Here is a 21655-nt window from a genome sequence, read left to right as displayed (position 1 = left end):
ATTATTGTAGGACCTGCGAGACACCAGCTGATACTGATGATCTCTCAGACGGTTGTTATTATATACAGGGTGTCCCAAGAAGTAGTGATATACTGAAGCTGGGAGGTAGAGGACCTAGAGGGCTATCTGAATCACCCCCATGTATGTTCCGCGATTTTTCGTATTTTCGGAGTTATGATTTTTTTTAATTTTTCACTTATCGCAGAGTACGATGAGATTTTTATTTATGGTGACGTGAATTATTGCGGTAGATGCTTGATTTTTTTTGTGTGCTACGCTGATAGATAGGCCAATTCAGTATGGTAACATTTATGATCGTTAGATCTTTGAATGGAATTAAAAAAAAAATAATGCCAAGAAAGATAAAATTACCCAGTATGTTCACAACTTCAAGGGTGCTTAGAAAAATAAAACATACTGGGTAATTTTATCTTTTCTTGGCATTCAATTTTTTTTTAATTCCATTCAGAGATCTAACGATAGTAAATGTTGCCATACTGAATTGGCCTATCTATCAGCTTAGCACACAAAAAAAATCAAGCATCTACCGCAATAATTCACGTCACCATAAATAAAAATCTCATCGTACTCGGCGATAGGTGAAAAATTAAAAAAAATCATAACTCTGAAAATACGAAAAATCGCGGAACATACATGGGGGTGATTCAGATAGCCCTCTAGGTCCTCTACCTCCCAGCTTCAGTATATCACTACTTCTTGGGACACCCTGTATATAAAATAAATTTGAGTTTTGCTCTGAAAATATTTAAAGTATTATAAGTTCATTAGCTAAATATTTATTATATTTTTATTTTGCTTAGTTATAAGAAAAAAAATCATAGCAAATTTCTTACAAAAAACAGTTTCATTCTCCTTTGTACCATTTTTTTCCTAACATGACAGATCAGTTAGACAAATTGTGGCAATTTAACTATTAATATAGGATATCATCATCAGGATCAAAATAAAGAATAGCGTTACGTACAATGACCTGCAAAATCGAATGGACACATTCAGCAGCGCTAAGCATAAGAAATTTTGATTTTTTTTTCAAATGTATAACTTCTACTTGTACGAAATGTCTACAATCGAAAGAGATTTCAAAATCAGTTACTGCTCTTATGCTTAGTGCGGCAGCATTATGAATGGGAATGAAATTAATTCATAAAGTAGCCATGCACTTTGGCAGCTGGGTGTGATGTGACTCCTCAAAAGTGTGAGGTAACCCATTGTGGTGTTAAGATATCTAAATAATAAGACTCGCTCAAGGCTCTTGGCTAGTTATCCAATTGTATATACTAAAATTGCAAATGATTTTATGACAAAGAATCTAAATATACTGATATACAAAATACTGATATTATTAAATAATTTCAGCTTAATATAGTATTTTACTCAAATATTTTAAAATAAAATATTTGAAACCATAATAATTAAAAACTTGTTATGGAGAGCAAAACATATAGGTGTCATGTGTAAAAAATATAGTTAACTAGGTAATTTGTTAAAAAACATGTAATAATTATGCTAATGTGATATTGGCTTTAAAACAATGCCTAAGGTCACCAGATCTCACCAGACTGTGTCACCAGATGATTATTTGTTTTTTAAAACGTCACACAAGCTTATGACATGTCTTTGTGAGCTTATCTTTTGTAACATGCTTATGCGCTAATCCAATCTATCTAAGACTACAACTACTAAGAAGACAAAGCTAGCGGCAGCCTACATAACAAATAACATCTAAATTTAACTCCCGTGACTCACCTGAGGAGTATAACAAGCATCGCGAACAGCGCGACCAGCGCGCCGATCATAATAAAAATATTTGGCAAGTCTGCCAATGTGAGCCCCGTAGACCCCATCGCGAACACTCCGCTTATCAACCAACAACACAACACTGCAAACCACCAGAAACTACAACAAGTACAACAGAATGCATCAGTTCCCACGCACTCCAGACTTTCTTGACCTTGCCAAACGATCTATTTTGCAAAACCAAAACGGATATTTCATGACAATTTTAACACGTTTTCAATTTAGGACAACACTGATTCTATTTTAACTACGCGACGTCTGAAATGTTTTCATTTCGTGCGGTCACAACAATAACAAAATCATTGATCGTGTTAAAATATAAGACGGCCACAGCGAAACCGAGTACCGCTGCGTTTGACACGATTTGACAGAATGGTGTGGGTGGCGTTTCGTTCGACGGCCAGCAAAACGTGAACGGAACAAAACAACCGCGTCGGATGCGTTCACTTCACGAGTCACGAGCCGGTTGGGCTCGCGTGATCGCATTTTTGTGTTTCAATGCTATTTCGCAAGAATAATGAAATGGTAATCACAATCGGTTAAAATTGACTCATTATTATCATTGGATACGTTACACACGATAGATAATGGCACCTAGTGATCTTTAACACTTGAACTCTCAACTAGTAGAACTTGGGGTAGGTAGTAACTGGGTGCTCTGCTGTTAAAGCTGGTCAAGCAAATCTTGTCAGTAAAAAAAGGCGCGAAATTCAATTTTTCTATGGGACCAATATGGGACGATATCCCTCGCGGCTACATTTTTCAAATTTACCGCCTTTTTCTACTGACAAGATCTGCTTGACCAGCTATACCTTCCAAAGTTTACCTATACAGAATGTGTTACTAAATAACATTTTTTTTATGATTAAAATAAATTATTCAAGTCGGTGCCTATTCAAAATTATACCTATTTGCGTACCTAATTCATTTCCACTCCCACACACTTAACATTTTATCAACAAAGGATTCCCCAAAGTTTTCGCTAAGTTTCAGTATAAATGACCTAATATAGTTATTTATAGCTTAATTACATTTCAGGTTCAACTTTGGTATTTCATCAACCTTCCCCTTATTGATAGCGTGCAAAAAGTACGTAGATGCTAACTGCGGAAGTTACTAGTGCCTAGTGCTAACTTTAGCACGACCTTGGGTACAGTCACCTGCAATAATATGTACTTTTTGAGGGCCGCAAAAATATGTGACCGCTCTTATGGCTCTACAAAAAAAGATCGTGTCAGATATTTTTGCGGCCTTCGTTGTGTAACATATTATTGCAGGTGACTGTACCTACGGACCGGAGGCATACCATTATAACTTGTTAATATCTCCCATAAACGACATGTACCTATGTATGTGGTACCCATAGAAATAAATCAAGCGTCAGCGATGACATTAATGTCTGTGGTGGTACCTACCGTATGAGGTTTTATTGCGTCTATTGTTTACACGTGCTAGTTTTTTTAAACACGTGTGAAAATGAATAATAGACAGCTAGAGTCTGTGCTGAAAGAGAAGAGTCGTGGAATGTATGGGGCCCAATACATTCCACGACTCTTCTCTTTTCGAACAGACTCTAGTAGTCTAGTCGGTGTATGGTTTTCTAATTAGAATCTAATTGGACAGAGCGTAAAAAATATATACCTACTTATTCGTTTAAGTACCTACATATATACTACCTTAATATAGGTTTTTTTTTTCGATGTGGCGCGCGCACAGCTCTTGTGAGCAAGGTCCCCGCTAAGGATACGGGCGAGCCTTGCTCATATGCATATCTGTCGCCAGTTTTCCCTTAGTCGCCTTATACGACACCCACGAGACGAGATGGGGTGGTGCTATTCTTTTCTGATGCCGGCACCACACGGCACCCTTAATATATAGGTAGGGTAAGGGTAGGTAGGTCGTGTATACATATATTTGGCACTTTTACAGTATATCGATACCTATTTACCACCTTGACTGTACTACCCAGGTACTGCCTATTTCATAAAATTAAGGTACGTAAGCCAAGAAAAAGTAGACCATTCCTAACCTATTACGATTATTAAGTTCGATTTGACATGGCTAAGGCTGGGTAAAAGTGTTATAGACCAGGAGCTATCCAATGAAATTGGACATAGTTAAAAACAAACACATTGTAATTTCTATCTATAATAAACTATGTATTTCCACTAGTTTTTTTTTTTACTGTTTTCTAACTTTATTACTTTTATTAAGTAGGTAGGTACTTATTTGTACACAAATATGTTTCTTTTAAATTTCAAAAGCATCCTTAAATCCATAATTTGAGAGTCCATTTTCGGATATGTTCAACGTTCTGTTTTAAATAAATAAATAAAATAAATAAAATAAAATTTGTTTATTTCAGACTTTTACATCCATAGTGTTAGTCTACTTACATCGAAAACTTAGAAACTTTTAAAAACTTTTTAAAGTCTTCGAATTACCCAATTACACTTTTCGTAAAATTAGATAACTTGAAGAAATAAATGTACGGTTGCTCTGCGTCTAATTTTTACCCTACCACCGCGGTTGTCATGTACACAGCCCGACTCAAACTGTAAACAAAACCTCGATCGATATCCCTCTATACTACAACTAAAAGGCTTGCAGCTTTCACGAAGAAAACACCTCAGTGCTTAAAAAAAACATAAAAAAACATTACGTAATTCGTGGTTAATTTTGGCGGGAAATGCGCACAGAGTTCGTTCGGGAACGCGAATGAGTGATACGTTGGACTCGTTGGAGTGTTCTAAGTTCAAACTGTGGAACAACGTGGCGTCCTGCATGGAGAAATGGTTCGGTGATAAGCGGCTGTGGTTATTCGGTAACAACCTGCCTTTGCTACCGAGGAGGTGAGATTTCATGTTATACGACTACATTTTTAGCTGCTTTTCCGTTCTGTTTTCTGTAATTCCTTTGCTCTATGACGTGGCGTTTCTCTAAAAGCGCTCGCTTAGGCGGCTTGCTACAGAAAATCATAATTGGATTACTTAGGTGCCTAACTTTTTGCTCGAAGCTCACACTGGTGTACTGGTAGTGTGTGGTGGTGGTGGTGGCGTGGTGTACATTTGGAACCTAACACAAATCAGTAAATATTATACATATTTTAGGTACGTAGGTACTTTAATTGTGTTGTTGTGAGCTATACTAAATTAAATGATAAAGTAACTAGGTACTGTACTGAGTCAATTTTATTTGCATATAGGTATTAAATTCTGAATCCCTAATAATTGGAAATTTGTAGCGAGTGCGAGTCGGTGCGATGTTTTGTAGCTTACAAATATCTACTACCTGCTCCTGTCAGTGGAACCTTTTTTTTTTAAATTAATTTTGTTTTTTGTTTGTTTTTGCTGATTCTTAACTAACATAGCCTTTTTTAAGTTTGTAATACAACTAACATTTTTATGGACATACTTAGTCTGAAATAAACGATTTTAATTTTTTTTTATTTTCTTGTATGTTGTTGTTTAACCGCTCGTGCTAATATTGATGCCCGAGCAAGCGAAAGATTCCAGAATTGAACCACGAGCGTAGCGAGTGGTTCGAATAATGGAATCTTGAGCGTTGCGAGGATTTCAAAGCACGAGGGTTAAACAAAATTTGCCCCCGAGTGAAACACAAAACTTTTCACCACACCAACCCGAAGCAAATATTAAATGTCAAACCAAATCAAATCCAAATGAATGTTATTAAATATTTAACTAACTAACTAACTAACTATTACGGCTCAGCGACCCAAAGAGGATCTTGGCCTCCGAAACGAGAGCACACCATTTTTCCCGATCCTGCGCCGTTTCTTGCTAATTATCGGCAATTATTAAATATTTATCACCCAAAATCATCATTTAAAAGTAAATTCTACCAGCAAACAGAAGAAAACAACTCAAAATTTGTATTTGATTACTTTGCCTCACATGTGAATAAAATGCAACTTTGCTATCGGTTTTTGAAGTGCAAAGTAAGCCTTTCCGAGCTGGTGTGGTGAAAAATAACTTAAATGATACTAAACAGCAAGTCATTAAAGCTTCAACTTATTGGGAAATCTTTATTGAACAACAACATAAGTATAAATTAACAATAAAGTAACCTTAATAAAATTAAAACTAATTACAAAACTAAAACTACTACTTAAAAAAGAAAAACTATAAATCTATGTCTAAAGAGGGCCCCTGGGGCATAGATACTGGCAGCATTTCCTCGCTGATTAAAGCTTAATTAAGAGGCAATTAATTAAACAACACTACGTGACATCGGGCATGCTATCGTGTCGACACAAATCACAAAAATAATCTAATTTTAATACAAATGGTTTTAGTAATTTGTTTGAATCATTATCACGACGCGCTCGCTTATGTTGTTGTCAAATTGCCTATCGTATGTGGTTATGAAAGTTTTTAAAGATTATCTTGTGTGAACGTTTAATATGTAGTTACAATTGTCAGTTATTTACAAAATAAATTATCGGAGTAGAACAGTACCCGTACCATGAATCACTGACAGTGTCAAAACTCAAAACTGACATATAGTCTAACGTCTACGTAGTTTACTTTGATTATAAAAAAACATAATGCAGCTAGGGTTGCCAGATCGAAAGGCGCTATTATCGGGAAAAAATATAAATTTTTCGGGATTTTGGGCTTTGGGCTTTAAGTCGGGAAAAAATCCATTCAAACTAAATTAATTGTATTAAAAACTAATAAAAACAACGATATTTTACATTATTGGCATTACGTCAGCTGCTCTGCCCACTCTCGCCACGCGCGCGCGCTGACGGGCTCGACGCGGGTCGCTTGCTCGCTCGACGACAGTTCGGAACTTGAAATTATTGTTTATAACGTGAAGCTGTTTTTCGGGACAATTTTCACTTTGTCGGGAATCGGGAACACATGCTAAAAATCGGGAGAATCCCGCCGAATCCCGACCATCTGGCAACCCTAAATGCAGCTAATAGGTACCTATCTACTCATCTACAAAAATGGGACCTAATAATACACGTGCTTTTAGGCTCGGATCTCGGTCTATAATTTTCAACTCACAAAACTAATTATTATTTATTTATTTATTCCATGTAGGTTTTGCTTAATTCGGAAAAGGTCGAATTCTTACTGTTGCCAACGCTTTAAAAAATTCTGAGATGTTATTCTTCTTTGACATCTTCTGTCATACCATTTCTATTTTTATACATGTTTTATACGTATTCTATATTTTCGTTAATTTTATACAAATTTTTATATTTTTAAATTTATATATTTTAAGTGATGAAAATTATGAGTATAGCTTTCTATTTCTCGTAAATTAAATGTTTTAAATGAATCAGAATATAGTCCAGTTGGACGGAGACTTATTGAATTCCATAATACCTATTATTTACCGTTACCGGTTGGGGATTGTCGGTTATTGTGAAATACACAGTTTTAATGAAAGGTGGAATATATCGGGCGCTAAGGGCGCCCCAAAACGTTTCTGAGACGTACGTATTCTTCTAAAAGCCATAACACACAATCGCACCGCACTGCGACCTTGGTGCGGTGCGGTAGTGTGTTATGGCTTTAAACTGTAACAGACGGCCGTACCGTCCGCGACATTGATCCAGTTAGCATACCTCTTTCTCGCTTTCGAACGGCCGTACGGCGGACCACCTAACACACGATCGAACAGGCCCCGAACCAGACCAAGGTCGCGGTCCGGTACGCCCTTTTATTATAGCTTTTATAGTAGTTACAGTTCGCGACTTCGCGCGTGGGGCTTCGAGGAATCAAGAAATCCACACTGCCTAGTGCTTTGATATCTGAAAAAATAGGGCTCCTTCCTCATGTTATTTGGTTACATTACACTGCCTTCGTAAAGAGTTATAATTATGGTCATTGCTTAAAACAAGGCAGTAGGAAGAATTTAGATAAGCATAAGAGCTAAGGCCGCAAGTTGAGTATGGCTGGCTCTAATGCACTGGAGTGACGCTAGGACTAGGAGCGCTGCTGACGTTCGAGAGACGTGGCGTGAACTCGTGAAACCTTCTGTAGACACCACTGGGCTACTATAGGACCAACACATCCCAAAGGGCATCTAATAGGGAGTATTACTGCAATGTTTTGCCGCCAGACTGCAGCACTAGCGCCTTCCGTAAACCATAGAGTAACTTATACATACTGTGCCTTAAACAGCCTCTTTATCGCTCGAATATGCAAGAGTTAGATAACAACATTTCGACTCTCTCGTTTGCGGTAGACTACTGATGTGCCTAAGGAAACTTTCCAAAATTGCGAAATGTTTCGGAAAATCAACGTAGGAAAAATTCGAAAAATTTCTTACATTTTTGTATGAGAATTGAAACTTTCCAATTTTAAATTTAAATTTCCCATATTTCCTAGTGAAAGTTTCATGAAATTTACGAGAATTTATAGAATTTTATGGAAACTTTCCGCAACTTGCACATCTGTACGGTAGACCCTTAGGTTGTGACTGATTGTGGGAGTGGCGCCCTCTACGCAGAGTTTAGCGTAATATTCCCTATTGGAATATGATTGATCCTACCGACTGCGCCAAATGATATGTATATGTATGTCGATGTTATTTAAAATAGTTTATTCAAAACTAAAACAATGGTCAAGCGCGAAAAGCATACTCACATATTAATATCTATAGTTTATTAGCTAATATGCCTACATGTAGTATTACAATATACACGCTATATTATTTCGTCTTTTCAGATCGCGCGCCAGCAGCCGCGCGATGGAGCGATACGAGAAGCTGGCCAAGCTTGGCGAGGGCTCGTACGGCCTAGTGTACAAATGTCGCAACAGAGACACTGGCGAGGTGGTCGCAGTCAAGAAATTTGTGGAGAATGAAGATGATCCTCTTATACGCAAGATCGCGCTTCGGGAGATACGGATGCTTAAGGTGAGAAATGTTGGCTAAACTTGGCAACGTACCCTGGTGTACAAATCTCGCAACAGCAGAGACACAGGCGAGGTGGTCGCAGTCAAGAAATTTGTGGAGAATGAAGATGATCCTCTTATACGCAAGATCGCGCTTCGGGAGATACGGATGCTTAAGGTGAGAAATGTTGGCTAAACTTGGCAACGTACCCTGGTGTACAAATCTCGCAACAGAGACACAGGCGAGGTGGTCGCGGTCAAGAATTTTGTGGAGAATGAAGATGATCCTCTTATACGCAAGATCGCACTTCGGGAAATACGGATGCTTAAGGTGAGAAATGTTGGCTAAACTTGGCAACGTACCCTGGTGTACAAATCTCGCAACAGAGAAACAGGCGAGGTGGTCGCGGTCAAGAATTTTGTGGAGAATGAAGATGATCCTCTTATACGCAAGATCGCACTTCGGGAAATACGGATGCTTAAGGTGAAAAACGTTGGCTAAACTTGGCAACGTACCCTGGTGTACAAATGTCGCAACAGAGACACAGGCGAGGTGGTCGCGGTCAAGAAATTTGTGGAGAATGACTTGAGGATGATCCTCTTATACGCAAGATCGCGCTTCGGGAGATACGGATGCTTATGGTAAGGAAGAAATAGTACCTACTTAATTTAAAGTTTGTTTTAATGTTTAATTGATAAGGCAACACCGGCATTACATTAAAATCTAAACTTGGTAGGTAAGTAAGTAAAGGCTTCGTCACACAGGCGCGTTTTCCGGGCGGGGCGTGAGCGGGGCGCGCCGCTTTTACATATAAAACGCTCACGCCGCGCCTGGAAAACGCGCCTGTGTGACGAAGCCTTAAGCGTTGGTGGCCTAGCGGTAAGAGCGTGCGACTTGCAATCCGGAGGTCGCGGGTTCAAACCCCGGCTCGTACCAATGAGTTTTTTGGAACTTATGTATGAAATACCATTTGATATTTACCAGTCGCTTTTCGATGAAGAAATACGGAATACATATCGCGGGGAAACCGGACTAGTCCCAATAAGGCCTAGTTTACCCTCTGGGTTGGAAGTTCAGATGGCAGTCGCTTTCGTAAAAACTAGTGCCTACTGCCTACGCCAATTCCTGGGATTGCCGGGACCCCAGGCAGAGTTGGAAGTTCAGATGGCAGTCGCTTTCGTAAAAACTAGTGCCTACTGCCTACGCCAATTCCTGGGATTGCCTGCTGGGACCCCAGGCTCCCATGAGCCGTGGCAAAATGCCGGGACAACGCAAGGAAGATTTTGACTTCTAATAGTTCTAATACCTAAATATAATAGGTACTTTTTTTTATTTTTAATCTCAATTTGTAGGTTTATTAAAATTGAGAATTAACTATGTATATGTTTCAACAAAACCCTCACATAAAATGTTTACAAATCTTATTTCTCATTGTTACATTTTAAAATTCTACAGCAAATTCTGAGCATACAATACAACACGTGAACGCGAGTTTGAGCGTCGTCGTCAATATTTAATAATAAATATTTTAGTATTACCTATGTTTTCCTTTGTTCATAATGCCTCGGTTTACATTTACAAGTTTAACCCCTATAGGTTAGCTCGTGTTCAGTGAAACGAGTCTCGGAACCACCTCGAGACGTCTTTGTGTCATAAATAGGAAAGCTTTGGCCCGTTTTGAAATAGGTATACTTAGCTTAAAATTTGTTTAGTTTAAAAAAGTAGACGTTAGGTCAGGATTTTTTAGAATGCACTGTACACTGTGAATGCAATGCACTTACAAATATAACATGTGATAACTGCTGGCCGAGGTGTATAGGTACCTTCAGGTACTATTTTTCTAGAGCCGGAAAGTGCTGACTTTGTTTAGCGCAGAGGGCCGAAAGTTGACGCTTTTTGGTCGGAGGGCAGAAATTTTTTTTTTAGCTCAAATTTTGCCTGTATTTTATGTGATTCTAGATATCACTTTATTACTTTAATAATTTGAATTTTCCTATTCAACCTTGAGAAGCACTGACCAATCAATACGTAATATTCATTCTGACTTGACATTAGTCACCGATCGCATCGGCTTGACTCACACGCACATGAATATTGTATTCGTTAATGAGTGTAATGGCGGTGTCGTATTAGACAAAGCAAGACAGTTTATAATCAACCGCTTGTGTACAACTAAGTACACATGTGTATACCTATTACAGTAGGTACACTCATAATACGGGTGCTTCCTGTAACAGGAGCAATAAATTAAACTGTAGGCTGTACTCCTCAAACTGACCAACATTCAACTTTTAAAAATTATGAATCCTTTAGACTTCCCCTTTTTCATACAAAATAAATATTGCCTTCAATGTACGCTGACATCAGTGTGTTTGACGTTGCTTGTCATGCTTTAAACATAACAAAATTTGCAATACATTGCGTCTTAGAATAAACTTTAAAGTGTAATGAAAATCAAAACCTGAGTTATTTTAAAAAGTTGCTGAACTATTTTTAAGTAATTTTGGTCAGTTTGAGGAGTACAGCCGCCTACAGTTTAATTTATTGCTCCTGTTACAGGAAGCACTCTGTACCTAGGTATATCCAGATTTAAAAAAGAGTAAAGATACAACTGTTTTTACGGTTTCGTACTTCAAAAGAAAAAAAAAACGGGATCCATATAGGATCATTTTGTTGTCCGTCTTGTCGTCAAGACCCTAAGTCTCTGGAACGCGTGGAGGTATCAAGCTGAAATAGGTACATAAGTAGGTACTCGATCTAAGAAATCAAACTTCTAAGTTAACGTAAAAAATATATACGACCGTTTATGACACAAAAAAACGTACCTATATTTCGACACTTTCAAGGTAATCAAAATTTATAGGGTTCTTTCCGTTGACCTAGAACTAGAACTATGAAATTTGGCAAGTAATATCGTCTTAAGTAGAGTTCGTTTGGAAAGAGAAGAGTCGTGGAATGTATTTGGGCCCCATACATTCTACGACTCTACTCTTTCCGCACAGACTCTACGAGTATACTACAAGTACAGGGATAAATCTGAATCTACCTACCACTTGCAGAACGTAGGTACCTATTTGTTTATTGGAAAACAAATATTACCTAAAGTGTCCTAAAGGAACAAACACTTGTATCCTAAGATCGTAACTAACTTAAACTAATTCTTACATTTGCAAAACTCATATCGCCGCTATACTTACTCAACCTCGTATCTGCAACACTGATGACAAAAACACCCGTATTCCGAATGAAAGAAAAGCGACATTCCCATCAAATGATTGTTGCAGATATGAGGTTGAGTAAGTATAGCGACGATATTTGCTTTTCATTTCGTAGAACGTTCATCGGTTAATCGCTATGCAAACACATAATATAAATAATAATTATGTACATAATCTCCCAAATCTCCCAATAACCAACAAAAATCTTCAGTCACGTGCCAACGTGTGCCAACACGTGTTTTTAATTAATACACAATAACAATACGACGGGACCTTCAATTATTACCTATATGACAAACAATAAAACTTGTCCATTTGTTCCCAAAAGATATTTAAATTTTGACAGTAAACCTTTTGTCCTTCAGTCATTTAATTTTTTTTAAATGACTTGTTAATTATTTTCATATTTTTCATTTTAATATTATTATGTTGTAAGAAATAGGTATAGTAGCCCCTACGACCCAGACGCTCTATTGCTTTGTTTCAAACCCGCCCCGCTGCCTAAAAGCCGCTCCCATATAATCGAAGTTAACATGAAACTTGGCATGAACATTTACGTACCTAACATAAGTATTGACCTAACATTGAATTGACACAAAGAAAATAGAGCCAGTAGAAGTTTTGTCACAAAGTACCTATTCAGGGATCTATTATTTATGTACTTATAGGTAAATACCTTATTAAAATAATTTCAAGGTACCGTCCATCGCCCCTTTACCACGTTGTAACAACTTTGCGCCCTTGTAAAACAAATAACTAACTAATATTTGTTTGAAAGGACATGGTTTCTAGTTGGTCCCTTTCCTTTTGTACAGTCGCCATCAGATATATCGGAGCGGCCAAGGTGTTCACAATATCTGAACACGCCCTGACAATAGAGGCGTGTTCAGATATTTGTAAGCGCCTTAGCCGCTCCGATATATTTGATGGCGACTGTACACTTCAATTATCTTTAAGCGTAAGTGTCATTCTAGATATGTGACTCCTAAACATGTCTTGTTATTGTTATTAAGTATTATGTCATAGCACATACATACGCGCGGGTTTTCTCTGTGGGTGAACGGTTTTCCCAGTGTCATGGGTCACGGTCGTGGAGGTTAAAATTGCCTTTTTTAATTTGAAGGATTTTTGAGTCGCGAGCGTAACGGGCTTTTAAACAATGGTTGTAAAAATGCAGTTATGGACAAATTCAGAGGAACGCAAATAAAAATTATTTACCTACTAATATATTAAAATTACTTTAGGTGCTGTACTGCCTATCGCTTACGCTCCGTAGCGATCGAAACACAACTATCATTGTCGCACTAATATGGAAGAGAGACACAAACTGTGTTGTGGATAACGCTTATTTTTAGGCTTAAAAAAGACTCGAGCCCACAAGACTCGTAAGTCTTCAAGACTCGACTATATTTGAGAATTGTATATTTATTTATTTAACGCGTATGGATGTAATGTAAGAAATCGTCTTTGCCCCCTTTGAGGCGTTAAGCCTCGAGAGTCTTAAGGGTACGAGTCTTTAAGCCTCGAAATGAGCGTTATTCACAACACTAGACACAAACCGTTTCGTTGTCGAAGCGATAGCGATTGTCAGCTTGGCTAGGCCGGCAGATGGCAGTAGCTTTCGTAAAAGCTAGTGCCTTCGCCAATTCTTGAGATTAGTTGCCAAGCGGACCCCTAGGCTCCCCACAAGCCGTAGCAAAATGCCGTAACAACGCCACTAGACACAAACCGTTTCGTTGTCGAAGCGATAGCGATTGTCAGCTTGGCTAGGCCGGCAGATGGCAGTAGCTTTCGTAAAAGCTAGTGCCTTCGCCAATTCTTGAGATTAGTTGCCAAGCGGACCCCTAGGCTCCCCACAAGCCGTAGCAAAATGCCGTAACAACGCGAGGAAGATGATGAGGGGCACCATTCATGGGCTAAAACCTGAAATAAATGATTCCAATTGAATTCCAATTAACATTTTCGTAAAGGTAACTAAACAACACAATGCATAATATCTGTGCTGCATGCACTTGCTTATAAATGCAAGTACGAGCGTACGTTTTTGTAGCTAAGTACTTTACATTCATTATTACTATAATCGAATGTGTTACAATGTGTAGCAAGCGGTAATGAGTGCATTGTGCGGTCAGGGCGAAAATGTGCGTATTAATATTGAATCTTATTTCTTACACAACAAAGTTCATAATGTAGATAGGTATAATTTCAATTTCACACCTCTGAATAGTCGGAATAGTGAACCATAATTTGATCTTTAGTTTGATGCTTTGTACAGGGTGGCTGAAATATATGGATTACATCGCAAATATTCATTTCGAAATGGTTTAGTCAACTAAGTAAAATGAATTTGACCAATCACGTGGCGCTGTGGTCCAGTGGAAAAGACACCCACGCGCGACTATTCCATGAATACCTAATACCTATTCATATATTATTATTATTACGCTGCACAAACTTCTTCAATGATATATAACTATGTAGTACGCGCTTATCATTTTAGCCTATTCCATGAATGTTACAGAGAGGCAAAGCCAAAATTAAAAATATGTATCTGATTTATGAACGTAACTCCTACGTTGAACGGTTCCCGCGCTGTCAACTGTCAATGTCATTGTGTTTATTCATGTTAGCCTAGACCATTAGGGCTTAATAAAATATAACTTTTTTAATAGGAAATAATAGTAAATATATAATAAATATGTGAAAAAATAAAATATTAGTGTACGACAGTCCGACCAATTACAAAATTGGAAGAAAATACAAGAAGATTGAAGAAGAAAATGCTACTTTCGCGACCAAGGTCAAAGGCGGCGTCGTTTCGTGGATAGCATGACTATCCACCCGGACATGTTGCATATCAAAATAAGAATCTAGCAGCATCATCATCTCCATCTCCGCCAGCGGCGTAGAGAAAAAAGCGATTTTCGCGTGGCGTATAAAAAGCAATCTGTGCCCTCCTCGCTCGCCAGCGACCGAATGTACACATGGTGACTGAGCTGTGCACTGCATTCTGGAGCACTATTCTAGGTGCATCTGTCTGCTAACTGCACACGGTGGTTGTGCTGTGCACTGTGCATTCTGGAGCACTATTCTAGGTGCATCTGTCTGCTAACCGCACACGGTGGTTGTGCTGTGCACTGTGCATTCTGGAGCACTATTCTAGGTGCATCTGTCTGCTACCTGCACACGGTGGTTGTGCTGTGCACTGTGCATTCTGGGCCACTATTATAGGTGTGTCTGTCTGCTAACTGCACATGGTGACTGAGCTGTGCACTGCATTCTGGAGCACTATTCTAGGTGCATCTGTTTGCAAAATAGCTATACTAAGCTTTTTGGAGTACTAACCTAGGTATCTCTGATGATATTTGGACTTGGCAATCTTTCACATACTAATACTAGGTGCATTCAATGCCAGTATCTTTGGGGCATTGTGGTGTTGTCACTTATTCCTTACTAACAGCACTGAGATATGGCTCATATCCTACCTGCCAATGGCAGTGGAAGGCCACAAGTCTTGCTAGAACTGGGTTTTGTAGACTAGACACGGCTCTTAACCCCATGAGTTAATCAATGTGGTATGCAAAATTAGGCCGTCTCTTGGTATGTACTATGACTTCAAGTAGGTGAATTAAAACATTTATTCTTATTTCAGCAAGCAAGGAATTAAGCGAGTAAATCTTGACATCATGGGACGGAGGCACCAGAAATTTGGATATGGAAAAATCCTAATAGGACAACCTCGTTGTTTGTTTTCAGATGTACAATTAAGAACATTACAAAACCAGTATGACCCAAACAAGATTATGCAAAATAATCTGCGCTGTAAAAATTTTATTGGTGCTCTATTGGTGAGATGCTTGTCAGTAAGGAACAAGGCTAAGTATTTGTTTGCTAACTGTGATGATTTAGCTCTCAATCAATTTTGTGCTGAAACCGGCTATGACAAGCTGGTGTCGCTTTTAAGTGACTGACCGTCTTTTGTGTGATTATCATCACTGAGAATCTTCGCTAAGGCAGTGGTCCTTTAAATACTAAAGCACAATAAATGGCATTAGAGATTTTTTATTTTATTTTTAAACATGCTGTCGACAAGTGATATTATAAGAAAATCTAGCAGAAAAACGAATGGCTTACGGCCCGGTACTTCAACTTCAAGGGCTCAATTATCAATCATATTTTCCAATGTATGTTTTGCTGTTACTTGTATTTGTTTCATATAATAAAGTATTCATTTAACATTACAACATACAAAAACCCTGGTCAAAAGCAGCGATAAAGAAGCGGAGCAACACTTTCCTCTCTGCAGTCACAATGTGGTCGCACTCAAGTGACATTACAACAGCCTGTGTTCATTTAGAACAATTCTCAAAAGCTGTGGTTTATTTAAATACACTTCTTTAATTGCAGTGACATCATATTCAATATTTACAAGGATTTTGTCATACAAAATTAAATTTTTGTCAGTGCCAATACCGAAGGTTACAATTCCGAAATATGATCAATTCTGTGAAATTGATAGTCAAATACTAGAAAACTATGTGACTGTGATATATACTGTGTGTATATGCCTATGATGTTCTTATAAAATAATGTACACTTTATACAGTTTAATATTGACTTTAATATTTTCTCTACCAAATCCTAAGAGAAATAAATACAGATACCTATATATTTAAGAAGTCAATTTATTGCAACTAAGCAGTTTAACCCGTCAACTCCCAGGTGTGACGTCACCCATAAGCGTTCTGGCTCAAATCTGAGCCGTGGGATCTGACAGGTTGTCAACAGGGAATTGGAACTGTTATGAAACTAATGAAGTAATGACAACATAAGTCCAATTATTAGACTATTAGACTAGGTGTCGATATGTGTCAGACCTTTCATGAAGTGTCTAAGATCTAGAGGTCACATAATGAGCAATTGTTTAGATTATATATCTATTGTTGAAGCTCATTATTATAAATGTTTTTTATACTATGTAGGTGCATACATATACAAAATACACTTAATTAGTCTTGATACCATTACCTATATGCAGCTATAATCAAATGAAACTAGCTCCTTAGTACTTACCTCAGAAAGCTGGGTAATACTAGAATTATTTCTTTAGCCGATAAGGACAAATACAAACTTAAACAACAGATAAAGTCCTTTATATATTGGTCGCATTGTTATTAGTTTTAATGAACTTTGCTCATATAAATGGGTTGTTGTACCTATAGCTACAAGTTTGGCCAATGAATATGGTTATGTGTGTATTTAAAGAGCTGAATAGATAAAAGTACCTATACTGAATTTCGTATATTGATGGCTAATTAAAATAAAGGGTTATAAATATATATTTTTTGCAGATATTTAATTACTTACAGTAACACTTACACCCGTGTGGAAATTATTAAATGAGCCTAATAGAATGCATTAGGTACATTAATTTTGTTCAGGTTATGGTGGTCTTGTTTATGTTTAAAGACCCTCTTTTCCGGTTTACCACACTGAGATACATCTGAGAGAAGACAACACAGCTATCGCAATTATTTATAAACCGGTGAAATGAAATACAGTATTTTTATGTCTAGGAACATTAGCAGTGGTGTGAAAAGAGACATTACAATATTCTACTTAAATGCTATATGTGCTTCAAGTGTCATAAGCTGATTGAGAGAAAATAATGTAAGATTTCAGATTTAACGAAAATTAAATTTGAAATTTCTTACAACATTTTGGAAATCCATATACCTACCGAGTTATTGGATATTATACAAATATCCTGGTGAAGTAACCCAGATGTTTTTTCTACATAAGTACTTAGATGCTTTTGCAAAAAATATTTTATCTATGTTTTCCTTCCAACTGAAACGAAATCTAAGGTATTAAAATTTAGGAAAAGTAGAAGGCATCAAGGCACGGTCATTGTAACTACTCAGTTTACGAAATATTTATATGCATACCTATGTACTTACATATAATTGTATAGATTTGCGCCCCAGCTCTCATATATAAAAGCATATTTTATTAACTGGTTTCAAGTTTCAACAGCGTTTTATCCTGGTTACCCTAGTGTTATCCAGGAAGTGCCATCAGCCATCACTGAAGGAGAAGAGGAAGAGGAGAAAGGAGTACAGTACAGTATGGTACAGTGTAATCCCTTGCGCCCTACACCGTCAAGCACACACACACACACACACTTGAAATACTGGTGTATGTTATGTAAAAATAATTACATTAATTATTTTATGGCATCTGTTTCAGAAGTGCTTGCCGTTTTAATAGCATTACTTATGTAATGAGGGAGCTAGGTATAGATGTGTAAATAATTGTAAATCTGCTCTTGTGCTTTTATTGGAGAATAGGCTCTCCTCAAATGATAGAATTGAACACTTTATGAAGAACGTTTTTTCGATTACACAAAACTCAACCTTAAAGTGTGACCTAGTACCCTTAATCGGTCTTAAATTATTGATTAACAATGTCACCAACTAATGAAAATTATTCATTACAGTATTAAGAAAAAGTAAGAAATTACTTTATCACTTTTATTAGCTGTTGTGATTGTACACAACGTGCAAAACCCTGTCCTTGATAAAACATCAAACTTTACTGTTATTCTGATTGATAAATTTCAGCAACCCATGCTATCCATAGCATTATTTTTTTTCAGGGAAAACACTAATTTTAAATTGAATGAGGTGTAAAACATTGATTACCTATATATAAATAATGAACAATAATATTCGTGATGGTAGTTATTAACTTGTTAGTGATTATTTATTGCCCTCAAAATCATGAAAAAATCACTTCCCAAATGATTTGTAGAGGGATTAAGTCAATTCTTAAAAGATTTATTTTTATTTTCACCACCTATTTAACCTGTTATGTGTTGGTGTCAACCGTAAATCGTTTAGGAGTTAATATTAGTGGAAGAAAAACATCAAGGTGGAGTGATTCTTGTACTTAATGATATTTCTCAATTTCATAATCATGGTTCCATCCAATAATTTTGGTAAATCCTTACTATGATAAATGAGAAAATAAGTGTTACTTAAAGGTGTAACCAGCAACACACTGCCAAGAGTTGCTTATACTTAGTTGTTGTATTCGCCAATAATTGCATCTCATGCTATCCTTTGATTTCTTTGATATTCCTATAATAATTAAGTTTTTATGTGGTATTTGGTGGTATAAATGAAAATACTTACCTATTACTAAATAAGGATCAAATTATTTTTGTTTCAACTATCTATATACTATACGATAGACAGTTTGATGAAATGATATCACTAGATCTCTAAATAATGTTGTAAACTAAATATACATACCTACCTATATTTTGGAAATAGTTACAGATAACTAAAAAGGTACCCAATTTAAAATGAAATAATAAATCATTGTTAATCAACGATTTCATTGTTATAATACAAAGCCAAAACAAACTTTGAATACTTATCTCTAAACATCTACATAGTTATATATCATTGAAGAAGTTTGTGCAGCGTAATAATAATTGGAAATTAAACGAACTTACCTGTAAGTGAAGTTCATTTCAATTATATTAGCTGCACAAACTTCGAAATGATAACCCATCCCACCCAGTACCCACGTTGTCCTGAGACAACCAGGGATTCGTGTACCTATAATCCCTGTCAAAGTTATGGTAATATTGGCTTTGCTGAATTGGGGGCCAAGTTGTTCCATCTATTGGCATATTCACTGCCAGCGTGAGCTACAAGCATAGCGGATACTATATGTTTTTTCCGCTTTGTAGCGATAAGTACCTAAGAATAGAGAACCCTAGCGGGCTACTGGCAGTGAAAGTGTTATGTCTTGGCTTGTTACTCTAAACTAAATGACATTGACAGTTGACAGCGCGGGAACCGTTCAACGTAGGAGTTACGTTCATAAATCAGATACATATTTTTAATTTTGGCTTTGCCTCTCTGTAACATTCATGGAATAGGCTAAAATGATAAGCGCGTACTACATAGTTATATATCATTTCGAAGTTTGTGCAGCTAATATAATTGAAATGAACTTCACTTACAGGTAAGTTCGTTTAATTTCCAATTATGCTTATGCAAGCGTTGATTTATGTCTTTTGTAGTACTGAGAATTGAGATACTTACCAAATTTTCTTTCATTATTTAGGTTTTATAGTAGAAAAAATATTGTTTTAGATGACTCGTAGAAAAAGTATTGTATATAATCAAGCTTTTCAATCTCGTACCTTCATTAGGCCACTCAGCAAGCTTCGTGGCCTTAACACAGTACTCGACTGAAAGGCGCTCTATTACACCATGTTACACCATGTATACTACGATTCGTATACATTCATGAATCGCATAACAGGCATTATGTGATTATTCTGACCCGACGTTTCCTGCGCGTTGAATTTGTATGAGTTCCGTAATTTACTTACATTAGTTTCGTATGCTAATTATTGAATGCACTTCTATTTAAATTGATTAGGGAGATAGGTAGGTATCTTATCTACATTTTAGGTCAGTATCGCTTGGTATTTATACTTACCTAGTTCGACTGGTGTATTTTGAAACTAACGGAATCGGGGCGATACCTAACCTGAAAAGGTAAACTGAAGTTATATAACTGTTGCCTGTGGTATTTCAGGACCGATACGACCGCAAAAAAGATTCAAATTGCAAAAAAGAGCCCTACTCCCAGGCCGACAATGCACTTGCAACTTCTCTAGTGTTGTGTGTCCATGGGGATGGTAATTTCTTACCATCAGGCGATTCGTCTGCTCGTTTGCCTCATAATATATTATTATAATATTTTTTTCCTTGTCCTCCAACCCCGCGATCTTTAACAGATCATCGGTCTACCTTGCTGGGATTCCCCTAGCTACCGCTAGAAGTACCTATAAAACTTTACAGATACACTTTCTATCTGTAACTACTTTTAAGTTATTTCGCTTTAACTGACTGTGACGCGTTGGGAAAATTTATGGTAAAGGGAAAAGTTTATTACTTTTACGGTATGCTTTCTAAAAAGAACAAATTAAAATTCACAGATAACCATAAATTTGTTGTTCCAGAACCTGAAGCACCCAAACCTTGTGAACCTGATCGAAGTGTTCCGCCGTAAGCGTAAACTGCACCTCGTCTTCGAGTACTGCGATCATACCGTTCTGAACGAGCTAGAAAAACACCCAGCTGTAAGTACTATACTTGGTCAACCAGATCTTGTCAGTAGAAAAAGGCGGCAAATTTGAAAAATGTAGGCGCGAAGGGATATCGTACCATAGAAAATTTGAATTTCGCGCCTTTTTTTACTGACAAGATTTGGTTGACCAGCTATAAGTACCTTATTAAAGTAGTGTCCAGACGGGATGATCAAATCAACCGATTTGAACAGAAAATAAATTGGCGTCAATCTCCAATTTAAGCACCAATTTTAGTTTATGGTGATATTTGAGCGTTCCCAAACGCGAATACTGGAGTCACAAATTGGTCTTGCGTCCGCACCTCCATTTTATCGGTAAAATATTGGTCATAATCGGCGATCGAAATCAGTGAGCCAAATTTACGTTTGCATCCGCACGGCCTGATTTGATCGGACAATTTCATCAGATTGGGGAAAAATTGTCCTCGTCTGGACAGGCCTTAAAACTCTATTTTTATGACATTTTGTTTACCCCGATTTGCCTACCCGATCTCTCACTGACCGAGAGAGTGCGAAGCGTCTCCGTTACCTTGGGATCGAATAAACTCACCAGCATTTCAATGTAA

General features: G+C 37.2%; 3 protein-coding genes across 5 annotated transcripts in view; 1 reads left to right on the top strand and 2 right to left on the bottom strand.

Moving 5' to 3' along the window:
* The window catches only part of LOC134655827 (cell growth regulator with RING finger domain protein 1-like), a 47315-nt gene extending 45108 nt beyond the window's left edge, over nt 1–2207 (bottom strand). For all 3 annotated transcript variants that reach the window (XM_063511313.1, XM_063511312.1, XM_063511311.1), the window contains exon 1: nt 1768–2207. In XM_063511313.1, the coding sequence (XP_063367383.1) occupies nt 1768–1865 (98 nt within the window). In that variant the 5' untranslated portion in view covers nt 1866–2207. The remainder of the gene's footprint in view (nt 1–1767) is intronic.
* LOC134655832 (molybdopterin synthase sulfur carrier subunit) overlaps nt 1–21655 on the bottom strand; it is a 226791-nt gene that overhangs the window by 89740 nt on the left and 115396 nt on the right. The gene's annotated exons all lie outside the window — the stretch shown is intronic.
* Nucleotides 4538–21655, top strand: part of LOC134655853 (cyclin-dependent kinase-like 1) — a 42869-nt gene continuing 25751 nt past the window's right edge. Inside the window, exons 1-3 of the mRNA XM_063511343.1 lie at nt 4538–4670; nt 8526–8715; nt 20962–21081. Coding sequence (XP_063367413.1) covers nt 4603–4670; nt 8526–8715; nt 20962–21081 — 378 coding nt within the window. The 5' untranslated portion in view covers nt 4538–4602. The remainder of the gene's footprint in view (nt 4671–8525; nt 8716–20961; nt 21082–21655) is intronic.

Source organism: Cydia amplana, chromosome 17 (genome assembly GCF_948474715.1).
Source record: "Cydia amplana chromosome 17, ilCydAmpl1.1, whole genome shotgun sequence".
Classification (NCBI taxonomy): Eukaryota; Metazoa; Arthropoda; class Insecta; order Lepidoptera; family Tortricidae; genus Cydia; species Cydia amplana.
The sequence above is the reverse complement of the archived record's forward strand: the minus strand, read 5'-3'. Positions and strand labels throughout refer to the sequence as shown.